The 27,933-nt window shown below is 57.0% G+C and overlaps 2 protein-coding genes across 3 annotated transcripts in view; both read left to right on the top strand.

Annotated features, from left to right (window-relative positions):
- Window positions 1–18,762, top strand: part of SCN4A (sodium voltage-gated channel alpha subunit 4) — a 51,157-nt gene extending 32,395 nt beyond the window's left edge. Inside the window, exons 14-25 of the mRNA XM_017517843.2 lie at window positions 2,659–2,784; window positions 5,465–5,941; window positions 7,833–7,965; window positions 8,599–8,753; window positions 9,306–9,479; window positions 10,471–10,593; window positions 11,984–12,262; window positions 12,583–12,636; window positions 12,742–12,879; window positions 13,395–13,499; window positions 14,219–14,489; window positions 15,375–18,762. Of these exons, the coding sequence (XP_017373332.1) occupies window positions 2,659–2,784; window positions 5,465–5,941; window positions 7,833–7,965; window positions 8,599–8,753; window positions 9,306–9,479; window positions 10,471–10,593; window positions 11,984–12,262; window positions 12,583–12,636; window positions 12,742–12,879; window positions 13,395–13,499; window positions 14,219–14,489; window positions 15,375–16,597 (3,258 nt within the window). The 3' untranslated portion in view covers window positions 16,598–18,762. The remainder of the gene's footprint in view (window positions 1–2,658; window positions 2,785–5,464; window positions 5,942–7,832; window positions 7,966–8,598; window positions 8,754–9,305; window positions 9,480–10,470; window positions 10,594–11,983; window positions 12,263–12,582; window positions 12,637–12,741; window positions 12,880–13,394; window positions 13,500–14,218; window positions 14,490–15,374) is intronic.
- Window positions 18,763–23,938: 5,176 nt separating this feature from the next.
- CD79B (CD79b molecule) lies at window positions 23,939–27,557 on the top strand. 2 transcript variants are annotated; one of them, XM_017517878.1, is made up of 6 exons: window positions 23,939–24,098; window positions 24,931–24,981; window positions 25,907–26,218; window positions 26,395–26,513; window positions 26,820–26,861; window positions 26,970–27,555. In XM_017517878.1, the coding sequence occupies exons 1-6, from the start codon at window positions 24,032–24,034 to the stop codon at window positions 27,066–27,068; spliced, it is 690 nt and encodes a 229-aa protein (XP_017373367.1). In that variant the 5' UTR covers window positions 23,939–24,031; the 3' UTR covers window positions 27,069–27,555. The 2 variants fall into 2 exon arrangements, with proteins under 2 accessions (XP_017373367.1, XP_017373366.1); XM_017517877.2 differs by having other exon boundaries at window positions 23,942–24,098; window positions 24,928–24,981; window positions 26,970–27,557.
- Window positions 27,558–27,933: the final 376 nt, after the last annotated feature.

A 27,933-nucleotide genomic window follows, 5' to 3' on the forward strand; every position in this document is an offset into this window, starting at 1 on the left:
TGAGATAGAGTTTCACTCTTGTGGCCCAGGCTGGAGTGCAATGGTGCGATCTCAGCTCACCGCAACCTCCACCTCCCGGGTTCAAGTGATTCTCCTGCCTCAGCCTCTCAAGTAGCTGGGATTATAGGCATGCACCACCATGCCTGGCTAATTTTATATTTTTAGTAGAGATGGGGTTTCTCCATGTTGGTCAGGCTGGTCTCGAACTCCCGACCTCAGGTGATACACCCACCTTGGCCTCCCAAAGTGCTGGGATTACAGGTGCGAGCCCCTGCGCCCAGCATGTTTGACTGTTTTCTATCTCCCCAGCACATCCTCTCCAAAATGGCAATTTTACGTGGTTGAACCCAGTAGTTCTCAAATTTTAAACTGTGTAAGAATCACCTAGGAGTTACTTAAACCACAGATCCTGGCGCCACCTCCAGAGTGTCTGATTCAGCAGCTTTGGGCCTAGGCCTGGGGATCTGCATTTCTGACAGATCAGTGGTTGCTGATGCTGGCTCTGGGACCACGCTGTGAGTAGCGCTGTTGGAACCTAACGTTTTGAGTAAAGCAACCTGATAATGAGTCAGACAGACGCACATTCCAGTCCCAGCTCCTTTGCCATCGTTTGTGTGACCTTGAGCTAATTGCTGCTCTCTAGTCAGGCTGGATTCTCTAACCTTCACATAGAAGACAAACAACAGGGACCTCCTGGGGTTACTGCAAAGATGATGCCATCGTATGTCCAAAGACACAGTGTTGTGGGGGAACCTGGGCCTCTTGGCTTTCTCCCAGCCTCTTGACCTCCTCTGCTCTAGAGCCTATGGTCCAGGCTGCGAAAAAAGAGAATCAGGCTGGCTGTGGTGGCTTGTGCCCGTAGTCCCAGCACTTTGGGGGGCCAAGGTCAGGAGTTCAAGACTAGCCTGGGCAACATAGCAAGACGCCCCCCCCACCTATAAAAAATGGAAAAATGGAAAAGTAGCTAGGCATGGTGACACACACCAAACCCAGCTACTTGGGAGGCTGAGGCAGGAAGCTTGTTTGAGCCCTGGTCTTTGAGGCTGTAGTGAGCTATGATCCTGCCACTGTTCTCCAGCCTGGGGGGCAGAGCGAGACCCACATCTCTAGAAAACAAAAAAAGAAACAGGTGCAGGTATTGGGAAAATGCAGAGATGGCATAAACTGTATTTCTTCTGCTGCTTGCCGTGGCTCAGGACTTGGCATGTGGGGCTGGTGCAGGGGAAGGGGCCAGGAGGTGAGAGCCAGGGTGTAGGGCTGTGGTCCAGCTGGCCAGCATTTCTGTGGCTAGGGCCGCTGGAGGTGACCCTGACTCCTTCCCTTCTTGGGGTGGCAGTGGAGGTTACCACTGCCAGAGCCCTGCAGTGCTGTGCCCACCTGCCCCCTACAGTGCCTGGCACTGCCCTGGGCAACAGGGACTAGGAAGATGCCTGTCCCCATGTTCCCCAAGGGCCTGTGGAATCCCTGAGCTGCGGGCACAGCGCTTCTCAGATATCACTGGTCTCCGGCTGGGGGCAGCACCCAGAGCGGGAAATGGTATCACCTTGGCTGCTAGATAAGACTGCGCTGCAGCTACAGAGGAGAACCCGGGCCTGAAAGGAGGATCTTGGGGAGTGGGGAGAGAGAGGGAAGGTGCGCAGGCCTAACTTTAGGGCAAGATTGGGGATGGGGACAGCAGACCCTGAGTAGGAGTTTGTGGATGTAAGTCTAAGGATTTGGGAGTGACTGAGTCTGCAGGGGGTTGCTGTCTCTCTGCAGAAACTCAAAAATGTTCCAAGACCCCACTTTGCCACTCACTGACTGGAAAACCTTGAACCCATTATTTAACCCCTTTGGGCCTCATTTTTCCCATCTGGAAAATGGGGATGATAGTGAGGATGACTCTCCCACTGGGTGGTCGAGAGGATTATATGATGCATGCGCTTACAAGTGCTTACCAAAGTGCCTGACCACGTGGCTGGGGTTGCAAGTGTTGCAGGCATGAGGCGGGGCAGTGCTGGTTTAGGTTCCCACCACCAGGGTGACGCTCCTGTACTGGCAGTGGGGCCCCTACTGTGTGTCAGTCCCAGCACAAAGGGCTATACGGTCATGGTCCCTAATCCTCTCAGCCACCCATGAGACAGGTAATGTTATTTCCACGCTCTCGGGGAGGCCTGTCCAGAACCGCACAACTAGTGAGAAACAGCTGGTACTGGAACTGGGTCCGTACAACTCCAGTAACACTAACATCAATGATAAGAGTATCGTAATAACGATAATGTCAGCACCAGCAGAAGGATGCTGACAGCTGACATTTATTTAGCATTTACCTAGCATTCTGGGTGCTTTGTGTGTATTCATTTCACCTCCTCCTCACACTCACCTGTGAGGGTTCGCCGGTTCATCTGTTTTATAGATGAGGAAGCAGAGGCTCAGGGAGGTGAATCTGTCCCATGTGCGGGATGGGAATCCCTGTGGTCTGGCTGCAGAATCTGGAACCAGCGCAGGTCCTGCCTCCATGTACCTGTCACCCCCATCACACAGACACGTGCACACACATACCACATCCTTTCCCAGCCCAGCTCTGTGGCTCTCCCAGTTTGCTCAGACGGAGTGGAGCAGCCCAGGGAGGCAGCACTGTCAGCTCCTTGGGCACTGCCCCTCCCACCACCTCCCCAGGCTTCAGAGAAGCAGGCGTCTGCCAGAGGCCACCAGGGCACCCTGCCAGAGAGTGTGAAGACCCGCGTCCCCTGCGCCCATGGCACTTGGTCACTTCCTGTGGGTAACTGTGAAGAAGAAGAGGAAGTGACTAGGTCACCAGTAACCCAAAGCACAGAACCCCCAGGGAAATTGATGTCGGCCCCCTCCCCTCCCTGCCCTCCCCCTGCCTAGGGCGGCTATTTCTGTCTTGGGCAGGAGCCGTGTGCAAACCCTGCTGACCCAGAGAGCAGCTAATTCCCATCTCAGATGTGTTTCTGGCAACTGGATGCCTCCCCCCAAGAGAGGGAGAAGGAAGACTAATGTGTTTTGGTTGGGGGCAAAGGCAGCAAAGCTGCCAAGGGACGTAGCGGGAGGAGGGGAGCCGCGGAAATTCTCCCAGCACGTTCTCTCAAACAGGGCTTTAAGATATTTTGTAAAGAGAGTATATGAACATGATTAACAGAATATAATCAACAGAATGTGGTAAAGACAATGACGAGAAGACCTTGGAGGAGGCTGGAGAAAGCCAGCAGTGAGCCCCACCGAGGAGACGGCCAAGGGTGGCGGATCCGCAAGTGCAGGCTCTCCACCCCCACGTGCTCCACTACCCCAGGACTCCCGGCTATGCTTCTGGCTGACAGGAGCCAGGACCCTCACCCCAGACAGGATTCCCCTTCCTCCCACTGCCCAGGGCCAGGTGGACTGGTAGAAGGAAGGGCGACTACATTGCAGACCTTCAGGGCTGCCATTCACCTTGTAGTCTAAGTGAATGATGCCTTCTAAAGCTGTACAATGACTGGGAGCCTGGTTCTAGTTCTGGCTAAGCCATGTGTCCTAGGGCAAGCCACGCCACCTCTCTGGAACTGTTTCCTCACCTATAAAATGCTGAGCTGGCCTCAGAGTTAATCATACTCTTCCTTACATCTTGCATAGCCAGCCTTCCTTCCTTCCTTTCTCTTTTTTTTGGGGGAGGGCAGGGGGCAGTCTTGCTGTGTCACCCAGACTGGAGTGCAGTGGCACGATCTGGGCTCACTGAAACCTCCACCTCCCGTGTTCAAGTGATTCTCTTGCCTCAGCCTCCCAAGTAGCTGGGATTATAGGTGCATACCACCACGCACAGCTAACTTTTGTACCTTTAGTAGAGATGGAGTTTCACCATGTCAGCCAGGCTGGAGCACCTTGTATAGCTTTCTGTTATTTCGAACATAATTAATAGCCAACATGTGTTGAGTTCCTATTGCATGCTCTATTTGTACTGATTTTTTTTTTTTTTTTTTAGACAGAGTCTTGCTCTGTCACCCAGGCTGAAGTGCAGTAGCCCCATCAAAGTTCACTGCAACCTCTGCCTCTGGTTCAAGTGATTCTCCTGCCTCAGCCTCCCAAGTAGCTGGGACTACAGGCATCCGCCACCACGCCTGGCTAATTTTTTGTATTTTTTGTAGAGATGGGGTTTCTCTGTGTTAGTCAGGATGGTCTCGATCTCCTAACCTTGTGATCCGCCTGCCTTGGCCTCCCAAAGTGCTGGGATTACAGGCATGAGCCACTGTGCCTGGTCTTGTATTGATCTTTTAATCCTCACAACAATGGGAGGAGCATTGGCATCATCTCCATTTTACAGATGAGGAAACTGAGGCACAGCGCAGTGAAGCAAACTGCCTCAGAGCACACAGCTAATAAACTGGGGTTCAGAGCTCTGCAATACAGTTTCAAAAGCTGTGCACCCCAGTCTCTGCTGCCACCCAAACCCACAGTATTGCGTGTGTCTGATCCACTCTCTGTGTCTGCTGGGCTGTGAGCTCCCTGAGGCCATTCATGTAGTGTCAGGGGCTCAGGAAATGTCTGTCCACTGGAAAGTAAAATGGGTGGGGGTGCTGGGGGAAGAGCAGTAGCCTCTTAAGTCTCTTTCCATAGGAATGTGGGATGAGGACTAGAGTAGATGGAGTCGGAAAACCCCAGAGGAGAAAAGAGGGTAAATAGTAGGTCAGATGGCCCTTCCAGAGCAGTAGGGGCCAGGTTTCTGCACACCAGGAGCACAGGGTCTATTAAAGTCCCACTTTCTATTAAAGTCCCACTTAACAGAGGAAGAAAAGAAGGCACAAAAGATTAAGGTTCCCAGTAAGTCCTGGAAGCTTGGCGACTTGAGCCCAGTTCTTTGTTCTGCATCCTCGGGGAGTGGAGATAATTTGACAGTCATGGGCAGGGCGCGGTGGCTCATGCCTCCAATCCCAGCACTTTGGGAGGCCAAGGTGGGCAGATCACCTGAGGTCAGGAGTTTGAGACCAGCCTGGGCAACGTGTTGAAACCCTGTCTCTACAAAAAATATAAAGATTACCTTGGCATGGTGGTGCAGGCCTGTAATCCCACCTACTTGGGAGGCTGAGGTAGTAGGATCACTGGAACTTGGAGGTGGAGGTTGCAGTGAGTAGAGATCACGCCGATGCACTCGAGCGAGACTGAGCAACAGAGCGAGACTCCATCTCACACACACAAAAAAAAAAGACAGTCATAGAGAGAGTCCCTGTCCCCCAGCAGGCCTTCCTAAACCCTGCCTCTGACCTGGGTAGCAGAGTCCTCTCAGAAGCCCAAGCCTCAGTTTCCCCAGCTGCAGAAGGGATAATAACCATCACCTCCATGAGCAGTTGTGAACACCTCTTAGGCGCTGTTCTTTTAAATGCCCAACATGTGGTAGTTCAGATCTGTAGCCGAGGACCCCTGTGCTGGCTGAAGGTGGCACCCTCTGGGTTCCAGGGACTGATGTGAGGCTCCCCCCGACCCCATGTCCCAGGTCCTGAACTTGTTCCTGGCTCTGCTGCTGAGCTCCTTCAGCGCCGACAGCCTGGCAGTCCAGGATGAGGACGGCGAGATGAATAACCTGCAGATTGCCATCGGACGCATCAAGTGGGGCATCGGCTTTGCCAAGGCCTTCCTCCTGGGGCTGCTGCATGGCAAGATCCTGAGCCCCAAGGACATCATGCTCAGCCTCGGGGAGCCTATTGGGGCCGGGGAGGCTGGAGAGGCCGGGGAGACTGCCCCTGAGGATGAGAAGAAGGAGCCGCCCCAGGAAGACCTGAAGAAGGACAATCACATCCTGAACCACATGGGCCTGGCTGACGGCCCTCCATCCAGCATCGAGCTGGACCACCTCAACTTCATCAACAACCCCTACCTGACCATCCAGGTGCCCATCGCCTCCGAGGAGTCTGACCTGGAGATGCCTACCGAGGAGGAAACTGACACTTTCTCGGAGCCTGAGGATGGCAAGGTGAGCCAGGGCCGGGGCTCAAACAGACCCGGCTTCACATTCTCCTGTGACCTTGAGCAAGTTCTGAGTCCTCTCTGAGCCCCAGCTTCTCCAGCTGTAAAATGGGGGTGGTGCCCTGTGGCATTGTTGCAAGCGTTATGCGGGACGCTGTATGTAAAGCATGCAGTCAGCGCCCTGTGAGTGGCGGCTGTCACTGTCGTTATTGATGTGGTTATTCTGATCGGCCCTACCTGTCCTGAAACCCTCTGTTCATGCCTGTCCTAGAACGCTGCCTGGGCCCCTCTCACCAGCAGGTGGTGCTCTTGGACATGCTGTTCTTACGTGGGCACCGCCGCTGCCGGACCAGGACCCCAGAGGCCTCTCTTAGTTCTCCTCTGGGGTTAAAGCCCCTTGCCCAGTCCTCACATTTATCCTCTATCTGTGTTTGGACTCCACCTGGGGCTGCTCCTAACCTCCCAGTGTGAGCCAAGGTGCCAGATCTAGGCGGGGGACTCAGGAGAGGAGCCAGGGGGTCAACAGGAGTTGGGGACAAGGAGAGCAGAAGCCTCAGGCAGGAGCCCTGACCCTTCAGCCGTGGGAGGCCTGCTGCTGGGTTCAGATGCCCCTCCCCACCCCTCCACTTCGAGGGCGAGGAAGGGACAGGAACTTAGTGGTGGTCACCTCCAGCAGCTGGGGCCTGAACTGAGACCCTCTCTGGGTCTTGAGTCCCCTTCCCCACCTCCAGCTCTGGCAGGGAAAGGACTCTCACAGAAGCTAGGATGGGGGCACCTGCCCACCCCGGCGCCATCAGCTTGAGCCTAATGAACTTTGCCCTGAAAGCTTTTGACTCCTTATTCCCCCCAAATATGTGGCATGCTGGCTTACCAGGGGCTGAGTGCCTGTGAGCTATAAATACCCGGGCAAGACCTCGGTATGAGGCACTCAGGTGGCGGGTGGGGGGGGCGGGGCAGGGAGGTGGGGGCTGGAGAGCACCAAAATCTCAGGCTCCACGGGGCTGGGGCCTGGGGACTTGCTCAAGGAGGGCAAGCCCAGCTTCAAGGGTGATTTTGGGAGTTTGATGCACATTTGGGGCAACTCAGTGGTTGCCCTGGCTGACCTAACATTCTGTGCCTCAGTTTCCCTTTTTATCAACTGAAAACAAGGACCCATTTGTGGTGGTTTTCTGGTCACCACTCTGGATACAGAGCTGCCCCCTTAGTTGCCCTCTTCTTCCTTCCTTTCGGGGCCTCACCCTCAGCCTTGAAGGGGTCCCCTGCTGGGTGGAGGCTGGGGCTGGGAAGCTGGCCTGGCCCAGCAGGAGGAGGTGGGAGGAGACCTGGCTGAGCCTCCCCGACTCCCGCCCCCAACGCTGATCAGGTTCCCTTGGCGCGGGATGAAGGCTTTGGCTGGGGAACATTTTCCACCCTTTCTGGATTCCTCAGCCAAACAGACCCTGGGTGTAGGAAGGCTCAGACGCTAGGGGCACCACATACCCATGCTCTGCGCTGTGACAGCCTGGCTCCATCCTGACCCCTTTTCATACCCCTGTCCCCTCAGGGCTACCTTCAGGCTCCCCATGCCTCCCACAGCCCCACTGGAGCCAGGGTCCCCGCCTCCTCCCTTATCCGAGGCCTTCGCATGTGTACTCATGCCCTCACTGCCCCTTCCCAGGCATCAGTCCTGCCCCACTCCTCATGTAAGTGCCGTGCGGGTATGACGAGGGCTGCCTATGTCTCCACGATTCATGATTCCTCAACCATCCAGGGCTGGGTGAATGAATGAATGAATGAATGAGTTTGCTCCTCCCTCTCTGCTTCCCTTCCCTGCTGGTCTCCCATCCTGCCCCATCTGGTGGGAGGATGAGAGGGTCTCTCAGGGACCCAGGGGTCACATGACGCTGTGGCCTCTGCAGAAGCCACCACAGCCCCTCTACGACGGGAACTCCTCCGTCTGCAGCACGGCTGACTACAAGCCCCCAGCGGAGGACCCTGAGGAGCAGGCAGAGGAGAACCCCGAGGAGCAGCCTGAGGAGTGCTTCACCGAGGGTGAGAGCACCCCCCACCTCACCTGGGTGTCTCTCCCAGGCCTGCACCCCTGCAAAGGGCAGGCTACACCAGGGCTAGAAGCACACGAACCAGGGGCTGCCCGGCTGGCCTCCATGCCTTGCAAGCCTAGGGCTGGTGGCCGTGTGCGCTCAGAGCTGTGGCACATCCATGCAGAGCCCTTGGTGTGGGCCTGGCTTGGAGCGAACGTGCAGGAGAGCAGGTGTCAGCTGCCTAGATCCTCCTCCTCCTTGTCCTCCCCTCCATCTTCAGGGAGTGAGGCCTTCAGGACACAGCCCTGGAGAAATGTCCTTGTCCATACAGCCTGCTGGGCTGCGTAGGATGGAGATGGCCTGGGAAAGGTGGGGGGTGGGGTGGGGTGGCTAAGAGCAGCAGCACCGCGGGGGGGCCAGGACGCCTTTCCTCTGCATGCCCACCTCCAGCAGCAGTTGTCGCATGGTGGATGGGGCTGTGAAGGGAGGCCCTGAGCCCCGCATGAGAGCCAGATAGAGCTGGGTGAGGGAGGAGGTGGGGGTCCTGGAGAAGGGCATCCTGGGACGCCGCGGGAGGGTGCTGACTGTGCACCCCAAGGCAGCCCCAGGCCCGTGATGTGGTGCCTGTCCCTGCCCCCATCAGCCTGCGTGCAGCGCTGGCCCTGCCTCTACGTGGACATCTCCCAGGGCCGAGGGAAGAAGTGGTGGACTCTTCGCAGGGCCTGCTTCAAGATTGTCGAGCACAATTGGTTCGAGACCTTCATTGTTTTCATGATCCTGCTCAGCAGCGGAGCTCTGGTAGGCACCACCTGGGAGCATGGGGCAGGGGCAGGGGCCAGGCCCGCAGCAGGCCTTCTGGGGGCTCCCTGTCTCCACACACAGGAAGGGCCATGCCCTGGTCAGTCCCAAACCCTGAGAACCCTAAAGGAACTCACTGTGCTTCCGGGATATGTTATAGAATGTGCTGACTCAACATGGCAGAGGTGCCTCCCTTGTTCCATGGGCGCTGACTTTTGTGCACGCCCTGCCGATGGGGAGGCAGGAGGGCCCTGGGAAGTAGGGGTGCATGTGGGGCTCAGGACTGAAGGTTTGTCGCTGTGGACCCAGCAGATGATTGTAATTTGCTGTTGTTGGGCTTGGGGAAGGAGGGCTGAGGGACCTCTCCCCACCAAGAAATGCGCTCATCCCCGTGATGGATGGTGGGAGTCCAGGAGATGTGGACAGCCTGTCCCCTGGGCTGGCCCCCATGGTAGACCCCCGGGAACCAGCAGCATCAAGCAGGGCAGGGGATGTGGCTGCCGCCCCAGCCTGCTGGACCCCCGGCCACCCTGGTGGTGCTGGTGCCCCCAGGCCTTCGAGGACATCTACATCGAGCAGCGGCGAGTCATCCGCACCATCCTCGAATACGCCGACAAAGTCTTCACCTACGTCTTCATCATGGAGATGCTGCTCAAATGGGTGGCCTACGGCTTCAAGGTGTACTTCACCAATGCCTGGTGCTGGCTCGACTTCCTCATCGTGGACGTGAGTCCCTGCCACATCGGCCCTGTAGCCACATCCAGAGGCTGTCAATGTGGCAAGGACCTCAAGAATCCCAGGCCCTGAGCGGCAGGACCTGCCTGAGGCAGACCCTTGATCGGCGCTGCCCTTCTCAGACACAGCTGTCCAGGAGGGGAATAAGGACCAGGAGGACAGCAGGCAGGAGGGCTACTGACCATCACTGCCAATAGGAGTGGAGGAGTTTCTTGCTTTATACATTTTATTTATTTATTTTTAAGATTATTGTCCAGGCTGGTCTTGAACTCCTGGGCTCAAGCAATCCTCCTCCCACCTCGGCCTCCCAAAGTGCTAGGACTACAGGTGTGAGCCACCACGCCTGGTCAGGAGTGGAGGATTTTCTTTTTTTTTTTTTTTTTTTGGAGATGGAATCTTGCTCTGTCACCCAGACTGAAGTACAGTGGCAATATCACCCCTCACTGCAATCTCCACCTCCTGGGTTCAAGCGATTCTCCTGCCTCAGCCTCCCAAGTAGCTGGGATTACAGGTTCCCACCACCACGCCCCGCTAATTTTTGTTTTGTTTTGTGTTGTTTTTAAGTAGAGACAGGGTTTCGCCATATTAGCCAGGCTGATCTGGAACTCCTGACCTCAGGTGATCCATCCGTCACAGCCTCCCACAAGCGTTGGGATTACAGGTGTGAGCCACCACACCTGGCGAGTGGAGGATTTTCTTACCCTCTTAGATGGGCTCATGGGCCTCTCAAGGGAGTCAGATACCATCCCTCCCACTCATGGCCATCCCCAGTTAGTTGATGACATCACTGAGGTGGCACCTGGGCTCCTACAGGTGCTGGGACAGGTCCCAGGGCAGCTCTTCCCAACAGACAGGACCACCCACTAGGGAGAGGATCTATGGGAGACAGCCAGGAGCTGTGAGTCCAGGAAGACCCCGTTGCCTGGGCTTGGGGGAAGGCTGGGGCCTTGCACGTACTGACCCCCCCACCCCTCCCCTGCAGGTCTCCATTATCAGCCTGGTGGCCAACTGGCTGGGCTATTCGGAGCTGGGACCCATCAAATCCCTGCGGACCCTTCGGGCTCTGCGTCCCCTGAGAGCACTGTCCCGATTCGAGGGCATGAGGGTGGGTGCTGAAGGGGCCTCTGGGGTGGGCTGGGGATTTGGGGTCGGGTCACTCTCAGGGCGGGGTGGAGGGTGCATGTCTATACTCCAGCCACCACCAGGGGGAGGCAGAGAGCTTAGATCCTCAGCCCTGCCTGAGGCCAGGTCTGGCCCCCACCTCCCCAGCTGTCCTCCCCGCAGCCCATCTTCTGTCTGCCCCATTCCCGCCCTCAGCCCTCGATCCAGCCCACCCTTAGCTTACCTCTGCCACTACTTGGGGGCAGCAGAGTCTGCAGAAGCTCCCAGGAGGGCCCCACAGCCAGGGAAGAGGAAGAAGGAAGGCAGGTTTATGTGGTGTTTATGGGTGGTTTACAAGTGGGTTTATGGGTGGCTCTCCCAGCCTCAGACTGAGCCACCCAGGGCTCTGAAACAAGGTACCTGCACCCTGGCTCTGAGTCTCCCCCTCATCCCCCACCGATGAGCTTGGCGTCTTGGTCGGGGCCATGCCCTTGAGCTTGGGGTGACTTTGGGGAAGATCCATTCAGGCCCTGGAAAGCGGAAGTGGCAGGTAAACACAGGGTTGGGGCAAGAAAAATAGGACTTCTCCGGGAAGGGAGGCCTGCCGGGAGCAAGACCTGCTCCAGCGGGACAGATGTCTGCAAATCCACAGGCCATGGCGAGCCCACCCAAGCAGCCCCCTCCTGTCCCTGCCAGGGGCCAGCTGAATGCTGGGCCCTCTGACCCCAGAGCCAGTGAACCCTCCCACTGAGGGGAAACAAGCTGCCTGTGGCCACACAGCTGGTCGGTGCCCCAGCCAGGAATAGAGCTCCCCTGGGTACCACCAGGCTGTGCCACCCTCTGTGGAGGTCATGAAACGGCTCCTCCTTAAAAAGAGCAGGGTCTCAGATCCAGCCCAGTGTGCAGTGGTTGGGTGGGCTGTGTGACTAGGGCTGGTGGGGGCAAGGCTTCAGTCCCAGGGTTCCTGCTGCTGCAGAGACCCTGCTGCCCTCTTTTCTGTGCCTGTGTCTGGGTCTCTGGGGCTGAGAACCCATGAGCAGGGGCTGGGTCACGTGGGCTGAGTTTCCTATGGGGGCTGAGCAAAGAGTGTTTGTCTCCTGCCTGGTGACCCGTGACTGGGCTGCTTCCAGAGAAACCCAGCACCCCCACTCCGGACTGATGGCTCCAGCCAAGCAGAGAGCCCTCCTGAGCACCAGGCCTGCCGCTCCCTACCCCACCCCCTCACTGCCCCCCACCTGCACACATACAGCCCAGCAGATTGGCCCTCCTCTAGGAAGCCCTCCCTGATTGACAATGCCCAGCTCTGCCTGGTCCCCTGGGTGGCATGGAGATGGGGAGCCCTCTCTCAGAGGCTGTGAGAGGCACTGGCAATGAACCATCCCCACGGCCACCAGGTGGTAGTGAACGCCCTCCTGGGTGCCATCCCCTCCATCATGAACGTGCTGCTCGTCTGCCTCATCTTCTGGCTGATCTTCAGTATCATGGGCGTCAACCTGTTTGCTGGCAAGTTCTACTACTGCATCAACACCACTACCTCCGAGAGGTTTGACATCTCCGAGGTCAACAACAAGTCTGAGTGCGAGAGCCTCATGCACACGGGCCAGGTCCGCTGGCTCAACGTCAAGGTCAATTATGACAACGTGGGTCTGGGCTACCTCTCCCTCTTGCAGGTGGTGAGTGTGACCCACTGCCCCAGCCAGGAACCTGGATGGAGGTGCCCCCTCCCCCAGTCCCTCCCACCGCAGTCCCTCTCGTGATACCTGAGCCCAATGTCACTCCTTGTTAGGGGACCGCCCACCCTGCTTGCAATGCTGTGGGACTCCCAGGCAGTGTCTGGGTCTCTGGTCTTTATTTGATGCATGCCCAGAGGGGCTCAGACTGGTGGCCTCTGGCAGGGGAGGACCAGGTTGGGTGGGGGAGGGAAACTCATGGATGATGAGAGCAGGGAGGAGCCCCCACCCCGCCCCGCTCACTCCCCAACCACACTTTCCAGGCCACCTTCAAGGGTTGGATGGACATCATGTATGCAGCTGTGGACTCCCGGGAGGTGAGTCCTGGTAGGCTGGGGGTAGATGGGTCCTGCCCTCCAGGCCGTGGGGGACAGGGAGAAGCCAGTATGCACACCCATGCCATCGCCCCTGCGCCCCCGCAGAAGGAGGAGCAGCCGCAGTACGAGGTGAACCTCTACATGTACCTCTACTTTGTCATCTTCATCATCTTCGGCTCCTTCTTCACCCTCAACCTCTTCATCGGCGTCATCATTGACAACTTCAACCAACAGAAGAAGAAGATGAGTATCAGCGCAGCCCCCCCAGGCCCCCCCCCCACACCGGGCCTCCCTCCTGCATCCCTGTTCACTCTCTCCTATGCAAACCCACAAACGCTGCCTGAGCACCCACCAGGCTGTTGGTTCATGCAGCTAGCTTGGGTCCCAGTCCCACCAGGGGACCTTGAACAAGTGACTTGGTCTCTGTGAACCTGTTTCCTTATCTGTAAAATGAGGCTGCTACAACCTGCCTTGTGGGTTACTCTAGGTCTCAGCCAGAAATTGATGAAAAGTGGCCAGAAACAAGCTGAAGGACAGCATTAATCCCCACTCCCCTTCCCACCCTTCTCTGGACCTGTAATCCCTCTTGGTCCCCCATCTCCCCTTGTCCCTCCATCTCTGACCCTTCCAGATCCCCACCTTCCTCCAGGCTGATCCACAGGGGCTGGGGCTGCCTGAAAGGTGGTGCCTGAGTAGGGGAGTCCTGGAGGCAGGAAGAGGGACCCCATCCCAACCTAACAAGCCCTATCTCATTATACTTTGGAGGGAAAGACATCTTTATGACAGAGGAACAGAAGAAATACTATAATGCCATGAAGAAGCTCGGCTCCAAGAAGCCTCAGAAGCCAATTCCCCGGCCCCAGGTACCACCCTTCTGGGTCCCCGGTCCTGTGTGCAGTACCAGGCTCCTGCCTGGGGGACAGATAGGGGTAAAAGGTTGCCTGCCCTCCACACACCAGGCTGTGTCCCTGGGTGAGGTTGGGTCCACCCCAGGGGCAGGTCTACCTGTAGGGAGGGATGCCTCTTTATAGTGCCACAGAGACACCGTGTGCACAGAGGCTATCCACAAAACTCCAGTGGCTGCTTCACCCTCATCTGGCCCTGCACAGCCCCTCAGTGCCCATCTACCTCCCACCTGGGACCTCAGTGGCCTCTGGGGCAAGGGCCCCCACAAGGCGAGTAAGAAGAGGATATCCAGATACCCTCCCCAGGAGCAATGACTTGGGGAGAAAGGGGAGGAGCATCTAGGGACCTAGAAGGGAAAAAGGGTTCCCGGTAGAGAAGGGAGGACCATGAACTCCATAAAATGACCTGGTCCCAGACCTGTCATGATCTGATGGGTCACCCTTCCTCCCCTGGCTGACTCCACCACAAGCCCTCCTCTCTCTCTCTCTCTCTCCCTCTCTCTCTCTCTCTCTCTCTCTCTCTCTCTCTCTCTCTCTCTCTCTCTCTCTCTCTCATCTCTCCCCCCCCACCCCCACTATGCTGTGTGCCATCCTGCCTGTGTCTCCTGCCTGTTCACACCCTGCCTGGGCCTGGCCACCGACTCCCCCGTGTCTGTCCCTTCCCGCCCACGCTGCAGAACAAGATCCAGGGCATGGTGTATGACCTCGTGACAAAGCAGGTCTTCGACATCACCATCATGATCCTCATCTGCCTCAACATGGTCACCATGATGGTGGAGACAGATGACCAGAGCCAGCTCAAGGTGGACATCCTGTACAACATCAACATGATCTTCATCATCATCTTCACAGGGGAGTGCGTGCTCAAGATGCTGGCCCTGCGCCAGTACTACTTCACCGTTGGCTGGAACATCTTCGACTTCGTGGTCGTCATCTTGTCCATCGTGGGTGAGCGGGGAGGGCCTGGCTGGCAGGGCAGCCCTGAGATGAGGCCCTCGGGAAGACCCATCCTGGTGCACACACCTGCCCCTGAGCTCCCACACGCTCACCTAGACACACACCTGTGTGTGCCTGCCACTCACTCTCAACACACAAAGGCACATGGGCTCGCCCACAGGCAGGTTGTCACCTGCGCACACATGGGTGCCCCTCAGGACACACGGCTGACCAGAAGACGCACGCTGAGGTGCCCACGTCCTGAGCGAAAAGTGTAAAAGATGGTTCCAGTGTCTGTGTGCACTGAGAAGTGCACAGTCACGCGGTTATGAAAGTAACCAGCTGCCATTTATTATCAGCTGTGCTGTGTGCTTGACAGGCATCATCTCACCCCTTGCTCATAACAACATCATGTGCAGGAACTCTTGTTCCCATTTAACAGGTAAGGAAATTGAGGCACAAACAAGTGAAAGGGTATGCCCAGAGTCACACAGCTGTCCTCTCTCTCTCTCTCTCTCTCTCTCTGGATATATATATATATATATATATATATATATCACACACACACACACATATACACACACGCGCGCACGCACACACACACACACACACACCAATAACATTTGCAAAGAGCATTGAAAATGGGCCTTACCCTCCCCTGCTTCATCGTATCCCACCTCCAGTTCCATCAGGGCAAAGCTGCAGCCCCTGGCCCCAAGACCCCTGGGAGAACCCAGCATTACCTGTCAGTCATCTGGGCTGTGCTCTGAGACTTGAGCAGAGTGCACCAGGCCAGGCCCCCGAGCCCCACCTGCCCCCACACCCTGTACCAGCCCCCAACACCCTGTGCCAGCCCCGCACCCCGAAGGTGGCATCCTCACTAGCTCCTCTCCATAGGCCTGGCACTCTCCGACCTGATCCAGAAATACTTCGTGTCACCCACGCTGTTCCGTGTGATCCGCCTGGCGCGGATCGGGCGTGTCCTGCGGCTGATCCGCGGGGCCAAGGGCATCCGGACGCTGCTGTTCGCCCTCATGATGTCACTGCCTGCCCTCTTCAACATCGGCCTCCTCCTCTTCCTGGTCATGTTCATCTACTCCATCTTCGGCATGTCCAACTTCGCCTACGTCAAGAAGGAGTCAGGCATTGACGACATGTTCAACTTTGAGACCTTCGGCAACAGCATCATCTGCCTGTTCGAGATCACCACGTCAGCTGGCTGGGACGGGCTCCTCAACCCCATCCTCAATAGCGGGCCCCCGGACTGCGACCCCAGCCTGGAGAACCCAGGCACCAGCGTCAAGGGTGACTGTGGCAACCCTTCCATCGGTATCTGCTTCTTCTGCAGCTACATCATCATCTCCTTCCTCATTGTGGTCAACATGTACATCGCCATCATCCTGGAAAACTTCAACGTGGCCACAGAGGAGAGCAGCGAGCCCCTTGGTGAGGATGACTTTGAGATGTTCTATGAGACGTGGGAGAAGTTCGACCCTGACGCCACCCAGTTCATTGCCTATAGCCGCCTCTCAGACTTTGTGGACACCTTGCAGGAGCCGCTGCGGATCGCCAAGCCCAACAAGATCAAGCTCATCACGCTGGACCTGCCCATGGTGCCGGGGGACAAGATCCACTGCCTGGACATCCTCTTCGCCCTGACCAAAGAGGTCCTGGGTGACTCTGGGGAAATGGATGCCCTCAAGCAGACCATGGAGGAGAAGTTCATGGCAGCCAACCCCTCCAAGGTATCCTACGAGCCCATCACCACCACCCTCAAGAGGAAGCACGAGGAGGTGTGTGCCATCAAGATCCAGAGGGCCTACCGCCGGCACCTGCTCCAGCGCTCCGTGAAGCAGGCATCCTACATGTACCGCCACAGCCACGACGGCAGCGGGGACGATGCCCCTGAGAAGGAGGGGCTGCTGGCCAACACCATGGGCAAGATGTATGGTCACGAGAACAGGAACAGCAGCTCACAGAGCCCAGAGGAGAAGGGCAAGGCAGGGGATGCCGGACCCCCCATGGGGCTGACCCCCATCAGCCCCTCAGACACTGCCTGGCCTCCCGCCCCTCTGCCAGGGCAGACGGTACGCCCGGGGGTCAAGGAGTCTCTCGTCTAGCAGGCAGCGTCGGGGTGGCCCACTGATTCTCGGCACAGTCCCCAAAGCTCCCCCATGGTGCCTGCACACAGAGTGAGGGAGCAGGGCTTTGAATCTGGGACTGTGTCTGGCTCCCTCCTGGGGGACAGGATTTGGCCACACTGGGGCTGACACCCAGGCCCAAGCACCTGTTTCCCCAGACCGTGGGAAATGGGAATTGCACTCAGGGGCTCCATGCTGGGCCTGAGGCCCCTGCCTCCATGAATTAATCTTCAAGTTGCTCTGACCTCCTCCTGGGCCTGGTCACCCCTCCTTTTGGCCTGGGGGAGGTCAGAACATTCAAATCTCTGCCCCTCACTTGGGAAGGAGCTGGCCTACGGTGGAGGGATCAGTTTCCCCCCATCACCAGTCTTAAGGGTCACTGGCCTCTCCCCAGGAAGTGGCTCAGACCCCTCAGCTCCAGCCCAAAGACGTCTTAACCTCAGGGAGTGCAGACACCTGACCCCAGGCACTACTAGCCCACCCTCTCTGACTCTGGGGTGCAGCTTCGCCCACCAGGCCGGCTCAGGAATTTCCTGGAAAAGGGAAATGTGACTGGTTCAGAAATAGCGCCTCAAAGCCTCAAAACCTGATTGGCCACTGGATCCTGCTGCTTCAGGCTGAGATGGTGACTCTGAAAACCTTTTCCCAGGCCATGTCCAGGTCCGTAGCTCCCCTGGCTGGCCCCTAGGGGAAGAGCAGAAGGAAGGATGTCATTTGGGAATTGTCCTTTTCTAGGAAGCACAGGTGGGTTGAACAGGCTGGGTCCTGCCAGCTGGATCACCGCACATGGCCTGAGCATCCAGACCTGAGCCGGGGGGCGGGGACCTGCTGCTCAGTAAGAAGATTCTCGCCCTTTCCCACTCTCCCTGCCTCATTCCTCCGTGAGCACCGCCAGGGCTCCAGGGTCCTCCTCCAGCCTCAGAGATCTTCCTTCTCATCTCCCACGCCCATCGCTCTCTCCCCTCATCCTTCCCACCTCTCTCCTCAAAGTGATCCTAATAATATTCAGTTGAGCTCAGGTTAGAGATTTCAACCCTGGGACATGCAGCAGGGAAGGCCCGACTGGCTCAGGCTCAACCTTCCAACCTCCTGTGGCTGGAAATGGGCACCTCTGCTGCACCGCCGTTCTGGGCATGGCAGGGCCAGGCCTCTGCAGGCTCCTGGAGAACAGAGGCTGTGCCTGGAGGAGGAGGGGTGAAAGACCCGTTCAGGCATCACTGGGTTTATTCACTTGTGTGTGTCCCTGTGGCTGTGTGTCTGCTTGTATGTTTGTAGGCCTGTGCGTGTTCAAGTGTGTGACTGTATGTGTATGTGTGAACCACTGTGTACTGGTGCCTGCATTATGCACATGTGTCTGGGTATCTTTGTGTATATGTGTGTCAGTGTGCCCTGGAGTGTTTCAAGGTCCATGGAGTATGGCTGCTGTGTCGTGCTGTGCAGGGCTGTCCATGGGCATGTTCCCATGTCTGGGAGGGTGAACTGTGCTGTGAGTGTGTGGATGAGTGTGAACACACGTGGCAAGATGTACTCAGGGCATCCTGTTGGCCTAAATTCCTCTTCTTTTTCTTCTTGTTTCTCATGAAGAGTTTTATTAAAATTCAGGAAGCAGCAAAACCTTCAAGACATGTATGTGTGCTCTGTGTGTGCACATCTGCCTGACATGCCTACGGGCCAGAGTCATCTTTGTGGTCCACTGTGCTGACTCGCCTGCTCCCAGCACTGCCTGCACAGCCCCGTCCCTCACTCCCAGTGAGCTCCTCTCCTTCCCTCCATTTCTCACGGCCTGAGCCCTGCTCCCTGCCTCCTGCCTGTGTCTCCTCTATGGAAGGAGGCCTCCACTCCTTCCATCTCTTCCTTCAGCTTTGTCTAATGGGGGCAGCCTCCCCTGCCCAGCACCCTACCCCTCTGCCTTGCCCTCCTGGGCCCTGGAGCCTCAGAAGTGTTTGGCTGGGTATTCTCTGTGGACTGTGTGCAGGCTGCAGAGGAAAAGTAGATGAGCAAGGTCCAGCCCTTCCCTGCCTGTGGCCCCTCCCCTGCAGATGATGCCCATTCCTGCCTGGTCTGGGGGGAACAGGTCCCACACCAGGCTAGCAGGCGGGCTCCTTTGTACAGTTCTTACAATAAACCATCCCTGGTGCCTCTGGTGTGTGGCTTATCCCTTCTGTGTGTCAGTGTGGATGTGGATGGAGCTGAGGGCGGTGAGAAGCAAGACGGGCCAGTGGGGATTGGAGCCAAATGTGGAAGACACAGGAGCCTCTCAGGGGGCTGGGCAGGATAAGGAGGCCCCAGCTCTACCCACTGGCTCAGTCCAGCTCTCTCCTGCCTCCTTCCAAAAGCCCCTTAGCTGGAATCCAAGAGACCAGACAGAATCAGGGGTCAAGCCCCAGCCCCCCAACAGGCAGCACCACACTCCCTCTCTTCCGGGTGGTCCCTGTTGGTACCCTGTGTCCCCAGCTTCTCCTCACCAGAAGCCCCTTCACTTCTCTGCCCCTCTCAGAGGCCTCAAGGTGCCAGTGGGGCACACAGCACAGCTTCTCTCTCAACTCAGAGGCACTAACCCCAGGACTGACCTCCGACCCCAGCTAGCCCATGGTCACGTGGACCTGTGATGAGTATTCTTATGCAGCAGGCTTAGCCCACAGCCCCAGAGAGTGAAATGTAATCTTGTATGTAATTTGTTTTTCTTTCTTTTTTTCTTTTTTTTTTGAGATAGGGTTTCATTCTGTCACCCAAACTGGAGTGCAGTTGTACAACCATGGCTCACTGTAGCTTCAAACTCCTGGGTTCAAGCAATCCTCCCACCTCAGCCTCCTGAGTAGCTGAGACTACAGGTGCACACCACCACAGCTGGCTAGTTTTTTGTAGAGATGGGGTTTTGCTAGGTTGCCCAGGCTTGTCTCAGCCTCCTGGCCTCAGGTGATCCTCCTGCCTTGGTCTCCCGAGGTGCTGGGATTACAGGCAAGAGCCACTGCACCCAGCCTGTAAATTTCTTTTCTGTAACAACGTCTGACTCCCCGGACTGTAATCTCCAGACGAGTAAGCAGTTAATTCTTTTCGGGATGTCTACACCCTCTCTTTCTGGGTCCTGAGGTTTATGTAGCATTGGCGTGGGGGATGGGGAGGGGCTCTCAGGCTGCCCCCGAGATGTCCTTCCATTGCCTCTGCAGCCCCTTCCCAGCTTGCAGCTCTGTGCGTGCTTTGGGGAGCGGAGGTGTTCAGCATCTCAAGAGTTGTCTGAGCGCCCCCAGGGTGCTGTCTTCCCTCCCTGGAGTGGGAGCTTCTCACTGGTTTTACATTTTTTTTTCAATCGCTTTGGGGTACAGGTAGTTTTTCTGTTACGTGGATAAGTTCTTCAGTGGTGATTTCTGAGATTTTGGTGGACCCGTCACCTGAGCAGTGTACACTGTACCCAGTGTGTAGTCGTTTATCCCTCCCCCTCCTTCCACGTTCCCCACTGAGTTCCCAAAGTCCATCACATCATTCTCATGCCTTTGCATCCCCATAGATTAGCTCCCACTTGTAAGTGAGAACATAGGATATCTGGTTTTCCACTCCTGAGTTACTTTACTTAGAATAATGGCCTCTAGCTCCATCCAGGTTGCTCCAAGATGTGATTTCATTTATTTATTTATTTTTTTTATGGCTGAGCAGTATTCCATAAAGAGGTGTATATACACTGCATTTTCTTTATCCACTCATAGGCTGATAGGCTCTTAGGTTGCTTCCATGCCTTTGCAATTGTGAATTGTGCGCTATAAACATGCGTGTTAAGTGTGTCTTTCAGAAAACCAAAATCATATCAAGTGTCTTCTTCAACCACAGCAGAATAAAACTAGAAATCCACTCCAAAAGGAAACCTCAAAAGTAAACAAATACATGGAAATGAAATAATCTGTTCTTGAATGATTTGGGAGTTAACAGTGAAATCAAGATGGAAGTTAAAAAAAATTCTTTGAAATGAATGATAATAACACAACTTATCAAAACCTCTGTGATACAGCAAAAGCGGTGTATCAAAAACTCTAGCAGTCATAAAAAAGGATGAGTTCCTGTCTTTTGCAGGGACATGGATGAAGCTGGAAACCATCATTCTCAGCAAACTAATACAAGAACAGAAAACCAAACACCGCATGTTCTCACTCATAAGTGGGAGTTGAACAATGAGAACACATGGACACAGACAGGGAGGGGAACATCACACACTGGGGCCTGTCAGGGGGTGGGGCATTGGGGGAGGGGTAGCATTAGGGGAAATACCTAATGTAGATGATGGGTTGATGGGTGCAGCAAACCACCATGGCACGTGTACACCTATGGAACAAACCTGCACGCTCTGCACACATACCTCAGAGCTTAAAGTATAATAATAATGAAATTTAAAAAATGAAAAAACTGGCAGGGCATGGTAGCTCACACCTGTAATCCCAGTATTTTGGGAGGCTGAGGCGGGTGGATTGCTCAAGCTCAGGAGTTCGAGACCAGCCTGGGCAACATGGTGAAATCTGTCTCTACAACAAATACAAAGATTAGCCAGGCATGGTGGCGTCACCTGTAGTCCCAGCTACTCGGGAGGCTGAGGTGGGTGGGCCACTTGAGCCAGGGAGGTGGAGGTTGCAGTGAATGGAGATTGCACTCCAGCTTGAGCAACAGAGCGAGACCTTGCCTCAGAAAAAAACCGGAAAACACCAACCAAAAAAACGTACTATTGGGATTATTTCTATTTTACAAAAATGAGGAACCTTGGTCACTGAGAGGTTAAGAATGGGTGTTGCCTCATGGGGTGCTGTTGTTATGTGGGGCAGGGAACTCTGCTTTGCCAGCCAATGCCCTACCACCTCTGGGTACCCACCCATCATTGTGACCGGCGCGATTGCCCTGACATGTGTCCAGACGCTCCCCCAATGGGGGCAGAGCCACCCCTAGTTGAGAACCACTGGTAACCTGGGAGGTTTCACTGCTGGGTCAGGACTCAAACCCACGTCCTTTTTAGCAGGCCTCTTCCCGGCCTCAGCAGCCAAGCAGACCCAGGACACCTGGGCTGGGGAAGGAGATAGATGTCTGAGCTCTTCTCTCCCTGAGGTTCTTCCTGCTCCCATACTCCTAGGGTGACTGGGGATAGCTGCCTTCTTGCTTCCCCACCCCCTGAGCCCCTTGTCCCTTCCCCCGACCCCCCCATCCCTTATTTTGCTGTTGGCTTCCTGGAAAGTGTGGTGTTGTCAGACGTCGGAATGTGAGGCCTGGGGCAGCAGAGGGCAGAGGCAGGGGTGGGATTGCGAAGCCTCCTGTTCTGGGAAGGAAAGGGCATCATGAGCCCAGGATGGGGCTCAGGGGTGTTGTCACCAGCGAGGGAACAGCCTGGTCCAAACTGTGACAAATAACCCTGCAGGCGGTTGGGCCCCCGCTGCTTCCCCCGCTCCTGAAAACAGATCCCTGCCCGGCATGAATGGGAATGAAGCCCAAAGGCCACATCTGCATCCCTGTCCAGGGAGGTGTTGATGTGTGTGAGTCTGGAGAATGCCAACTGCCCCCCCAACCTCTGTACCCCCTGCAGTCCCCTGGGCCCCAGGACCACTTCCCAAGTAGGCCCCACACCACAGGGCCCAGGCCACACACTTGTGTGAGCATGCACACACACACACACACACACACACACCACAAACGTACCCCAAGCTTTTCCCCGTCATACACCCCGACTTAGGGGAGATTCCAGCCTCAAAGCTAACCAAGGACTCTGTCATTAGGGGCTCAGGAAGAGTATTTCCCAAACCAAGAGGCCCCCAGATTTTGCCCCCCGCCTCCCCCGTCAGTCTCTCTCCAACCGCCCTCACCAGCATCAGGGCTGTGGGCCCCATGGTGACCTCAGGTGATGTTTACATCTCTGGGCTGTTTATTCCATGAACTGAACATCTGACACCTTTTCAGAGAAATGTTTTTTTTTTTTTTTCATTTGGAACATCTGGAGATAAGCAAGAACATGTGGGACTGCCCGGAATAAGCTGTTCCTCAGATGAAACCTTAATCCTCCTGTCCTCAATTTCTGTGGCTCAGATCCTGGCCTGCACCCCTTGAGAGTGGCTCCCGCCTTGTAAGGTGAGGCCCAGCCCCAGATCCAAAGAGGGACCGCCTAGACCCTCTGCCTTCCAGCCGTGGCATGGGAGGTGGGTCTGCTTCTCCCTAAATCCAGACAGACCTGCCCAGCACAGGCTGGAGAATGGAGGATCGTCGGGGAGAGAGATGGGGACAGAGGGCACTGACAATTTAGCATTGCTTCCTCTCCCAGGGGTTGGGGATGAGATACAAAAAAGAAGCTGCCAGGAGACATAAAACTCAAAGAGGGCTTAGCTGCAGGGCTGTGGTCCACAAGCCTGCTGTGGACAGTTGTGCAGGTTGGGGCCTGCACAAGACTGTCTCTGAAGGGGCTACATTGGACCCAGGGGCAGCCCCAAAGATTTGCTTAGATGAGTTCCTGAGCACTGTGGCTCCATCCAGCACCCTGCAGACAGGGAGGATACAGCTGGAGGACCTGAGTGCTCTCCCACACCAGCCCCCGCTCCCTGCCTAAGACCCCCTGGACCTGCAGACAATTCCATGCACTCAGAATCCCACAGTTAAGAACCCCTGAAGAAGCCCCGATGGCTACATGGTGGGTTTTCTCACAGCTGTCTCCACCTACCTCCACCCTGTTTGGCAGCCCCTACAAACGCTTTCACAGCATGAGGAAGGGAGGCCTCTCACTGGGGCCTGGACTGAACCTTCTCCCGGTGGCTGCCACACTTGGCCTGCTCTTACTCAAGAACCTCTATAGTTCCCATCCTCCACAGGGTCAACTTCCAACATGGCTGCCTGCACTCCAGCCAAGAGGCTCTGCTCTGGGCCCCTCCAGGTGCCTGGCCTGGGTCTGCGGCTGCCCCCGGCCCCCTGCACTGTCCTTCCTTAGTGCTCCCCTTCCCGCAGGGTGAAGGATAGTTCAGGGCAGAGGAGCTAAGTTCAAGTTCATCCATAGGACAGGTGCCTATTTCGCTCAGGGCCCAGGAATAAAGACCTGCCAGGCTCAGATGGCAGAGGGGAGGCTGGCTGTCCCAGGGGATGACCACCAGTGGGGTAGGCACAGAGAGACAGGAGCACAGGCTGCCCCCAGAAGGCTGGCCCCCAGAGGCATCCACTGAGGACCCCAGTTGTGCTGCTCAAGCTGGGCGACTGCCAAGCCTTAGCGACCCAGCTGACAAGAGCCTGCCCTCCCCCAGGGTCCCCAGAGAGCTGGTGCCTCCCCTGGGTCCCGATTTGCATGGCAGGAAGGGGCCTGGTGAGGAAGAGGCGAGGAGGGGATAGGCGGCAGCCGGTGCAGTTACACGTTTTCCCCCGGGCAGCCTCCGACGTTGTCACGGGCTTGGGGTTGGGGAGAGAGCGGTGACCATGGCTGGGCTGGCGTTGTCTCCTGTGCCCAGCCTCTGGCTGGTGGTGCTGCTGCTGCTGCTCTCAGGTACCCAGGACAAGGCCTGTGGGGTCCGCTGTGTCTCCAGCTCTCTGGGCCCTGCGGCCCAGCCAACCCCCCCCCCCCCCCCCCCTCCACCATCCTCCCTTCCCTCACTCTTTCTGCTGCCTCTCTCTCTCTCATGGCCCTGGGGCCTGGGTCTGTGGGTGTCAGCTGCACATGGGGAGGGGGTCAGGAGTCTGTGGCCCCAGCCCCACTCCTGCCTGGAGGGCATCAGGCTGAGCTAGGCATGAGAAGCAAACCAGAGTTAGCAGCCAGGACCGTAGAAGAACTGGGCTCAGGAGGAAGAGGCTGAGGGCACTGCCTGGGGGCCGGCAGGGGAGGGGCTGTCCCAACTGGACCCTGGGTGATCCAAATGAGGCCTCCTCCTCTGGGAGATGGAAGAGCCTCCGGGCTGTGACTTTCTTCCTGTTTCTCTTTAAAAAAAAAAAAAAACAACAAAAACAAAAAATAGAGACATGGTCTCCCTTGTTGCCCAGGCTGGTCTCAAACTCCTGGCCCCAAGCAATCCTCCTGTCTTGGCCTCTCAAAATGCTGAGATTTCCCTGTCCCGCCTGTTTCATTCAGACGCCTGCTCAAAGCCACCCTGAGGGTCAAAGGCAGAAAGGGGGCTGGGGGCTGGGCCTGGGGGCGAGGTTTCCAGTACCCCCACCCCACTCCTGTCTTTCAAGTACAGGGGGCAGGGAGGACTGCAGGGTCTTGAAGCTGCTGTCATGGAAGGAGGAAGTAGCTCTGGAACCTAGAGGGCATGCAGGGATGGGGCAGCCGGGGGCCAGAGGAGGCCCTGACCTGGCCCCGCCCACTTCCTCCCTCCCAGCAGCTGAGCCGGTGCCAGCAGCCAGTTCAGAGGAACTGTACGGGAATCCCAAAGGTCAGTGGCCTCACCCACCCTTCTGAGGGCAAGTTTGCCTGTGTCCGACTATGGTCCTGTCCTGGGGGTGGCCCCACTTCCCGCCCTTGTCTGATCTCCCCATCCAGGACTCCTATCCCCAGGCCTCCTTAGGATCTCCTGCGAACCCCACCCCAGGCCCGCTGTGATCCTCATGAGACACAGGCTCTCCAGCTGTGGCCACTGAGGGGCTGGGATAAACTCTGGGTCACAGCAGGGGAGCCTGGGGGTTTCTCTGGGGCTCAGGCTTTGGCCTGTCTAGCTGGGGATCTGGCTGAGCCTCGGGTGAGCCCTCCAGGGCAGGGTCACTGTGTGAGGAGCTCAGGGATTCCCAGGGAGCGCTCGCTGAGAACAAGGCAGTCGAAGCTGGAAAGAGCGTTCTGGAGCAAGAAGTGGACCCAGTCCCTGCAGGAGGGAAGCGGGGGATGATGGAGGGAAGTCAGGTGGCGGGGTGGGGATCGACCGAGGAAGGGCTCAGTTGCCAGGCTAGGAGTTTGCCTGTATCCCTGAAGAAACCGAGGAGACTGATGATTTCAGGCGGGTGCAGGGAAGCCCAGGGAAGGGAGGGGCAGAAGCACCAGGCCTGTGTGCCTCCAGGTCCTGGGGGTGTGGCCCAGGTCAGGCTGTTGTAGTGGGCATGGGAAGGAATGGCAAGGTCCCAGCTCTCTTCTAAAGGAAAATCGAAGGGTAGGTGGGGCAGTCAGGAAGGGGCAGAGTCTGAGAGCTTGGCCGTGGCTTCTCACGTGGCTCAGCCTCTCACGTGGCTCTACCTCCTGCCTGTCACACACCCTGAGAAGCAAGGACTGAGCCCAGGGGTCCTGTGCCAGCCAGGGCAGGGGCCTGCTGCAGGGGCTGGCAGTCAGGAAGATGCCAAGAGGAATTCTGAGCCTGGCCTTCGCGCCCACAGGTAGCCCTTGCTCTCAGATCTGGCAGTACCCACGTTTCATAGCAAGGAAACGGGGCTTCACAGTGAAAATACAGTGCCACACGGATGGCACCTCCAGCATCGTGAGTTGGCTCCGGAAGCGGAAGATGGATGAGGAGCCCCAGCAGATGAACCTGAAACAGGGCCACATGAATCAGACCCGGAACGGCTCTGTCACCACCCTCACCATCCAAGACATCCAGTTTGAGGACAACGGCATCTACTTCTGCCAGCAGCAGTGCAGCAACTCCTTGGAGGTCTACCTGGGCTGCGGCACGGAGCTGCGCGTCATGGGTGTGTGCCAGGCGGCTGGGACGCTCCTGTAGCCATCCACCCCGGCCTGCCTCTTGCAGCAATGGCCATGGCCCTAGAGCACCCAGGAAAGCCTCTGGGACCTGGGGGAGCTGCCCTTAGAGTCCTAAAAGGTGGACTCTGACCCAGGCTCACCACCCCCCACCCTGTCCCCACAGGGTTCAGCACCTTGGAACAGCTGAAGCGGAGGAACACGTTGAAGGACAGCATCATCATGATCCAGACGCTACTGATCATCCTGTTCATCATCGTGCCCATCTTCCTGCTGCTGGACAAGGTGATCAGGGGACAGGGGAAGCCTTGGGGGACCACAGAGGAGGCCATTGCACAGGCCAGACATAGGCAGTGTCTGCACTTCCCCAGCTCTTGTTGTGGCCTTTTTGGCCAAGCCCGTCCCCAGAGCCTCCCTGCTGGCTCACCTATTCAATCATTCCTTCCTTCCTTCATTCATTCAGCTGTTCTTGCAAAATGCACCTCACTCCTGACCCCTTACTCCTCATCCCCAGGCCCTCCCCAGCCGGGCCCAGTGGGGGATGGGGCCGGGGGATACTAACACTCTGATCTCCAACGTCTCTGCCCCCAGGATGACAGCAAGACTGGCATGGAGGAAGATCACACCTATGAGGTAGGGAGCAGGGCAGGCCCCACAGCTCTGAGTCCTTGGGTCAGTGGCCGCTATCTGCTGGTGTGGTCAGGGTATGGCCCCAGCCTGACCTCTACTTCATGTCTCCAGGGCCTGAACATTGACCAGACAGCCACCTACGAGGACATAGTGACGCTGCGGACGGGGGAAGTGAAGTGGTCTGTGGGTGAGCACCCAGGCCAGGAGTGAGAGCCAGGCCCTCCCCACGCCCTGCACGCAGGCTCCCAGGCCTCGGTGATTGCTTTGGAGCTTCCTGGCTCCTGGCCCAGCCCCCTTCCCAGACCCGCAGTCAGCCTCTGAAGCTGGCCCACCAGAGCTGCCACTCATCTCCAGGCCCTGGTCCCCAGCTCTTGCCAAAGGGCCTGGAGCAAAAGGACGACAAGGCAGCGACCTGGAGGGAATTCTCTGGGGATGGATGGGACCCAGCCTCCTGGGGGTGCTATGAGGGGATCCGTCCCCATGCGTAGGATAGGGGAGGCAGAGACTGGTCCAGAACCTGGAAATGGACTCGGAGCCAAGGGACTCCCAGCAGAGCTTGGGAAGAGCCGTGGACCCGCCTGGGCCCCAGAAGAGCCACAGGAACATTGTTCCTGTCCCGCAACCACTCCCACCCCAGGGGGCGCCTCAGCCTCAAGGCCCTTTCCCCATGGAATAAACGATGTGTCTTGAGAAACCACACACAGGCTCGTGACATCTTATGGGTTTGGGGTGAATAGGAATGTCTGTGTAGGCACTTCTGTTGTTTGAATGTGGCACCTGTGAGCCCTCGAGGGTGTGGGAGAGGTGACGGCCACCCCTTCTCTCTGAAGACCCAGTTGGAGCCTGTGATCACACCCCCTTTTCTTCCCCCTGGAACTGGGGGCTGCATGCCAGGCCCTGGCTGGACCCAGAGTAGCTGGCGAGTGACTGGGCCTGTCCTTCCCCTCAGCAGGAACGCCCTCACCCTGCACTCCATTCAGCCAACAAGCAGTAACTGAGTCCCGCTCTGCCTCCACCTACAGGAAGCCCTCCCAAAGCACCTGATCCCTGTCCAAGCCCTATTCAGACCAGCCTA

The sequence above is a fragment of the Cebus imitator genome, unplaced genomic scaffold (genome assembly GCF_001604975.1).
Source record: "Cebus imitator isolate Cc_AM_T3 unplaced genomic scaffold, Cebus_imitator-1.0 Scaffold650, whole genome shotgun sequence".
NCBI classification, from domain to species: Eukaryota; Metazoa; Chordata; class Mammalia; order Primates; family Cebidae; genus Cebus; species Cebus imitator.

What these genes read in the sequence shown, in the direction of transcription:
- CD79B (XM_017517877.2), top strand. Translation starts at nt 24,032, where the DNA reads ATGGCTGGGCTGGCGTTGTCTCCTGTGCCCAGCCTCTGGCTGGTGGTG. An exon ending in GCTGCTGCTGCTGCTCTCAG is followed by an intron (nt 24,099 to 24,927) that starts GTACCCAGGACA and finishes CCTCCCTCCCAG; the next exon opens with CAGCTGAGCCGGTGCCAGCA. An exon ending in AGGAAGATCACACCTATGAG is followed by an intron (nt 26,862 to 26,969) that starts GTAGGGAGCAGG and finishes TCATGTCTCCAG; the next exon opens with GGCCTGAACATTGACCAGAC.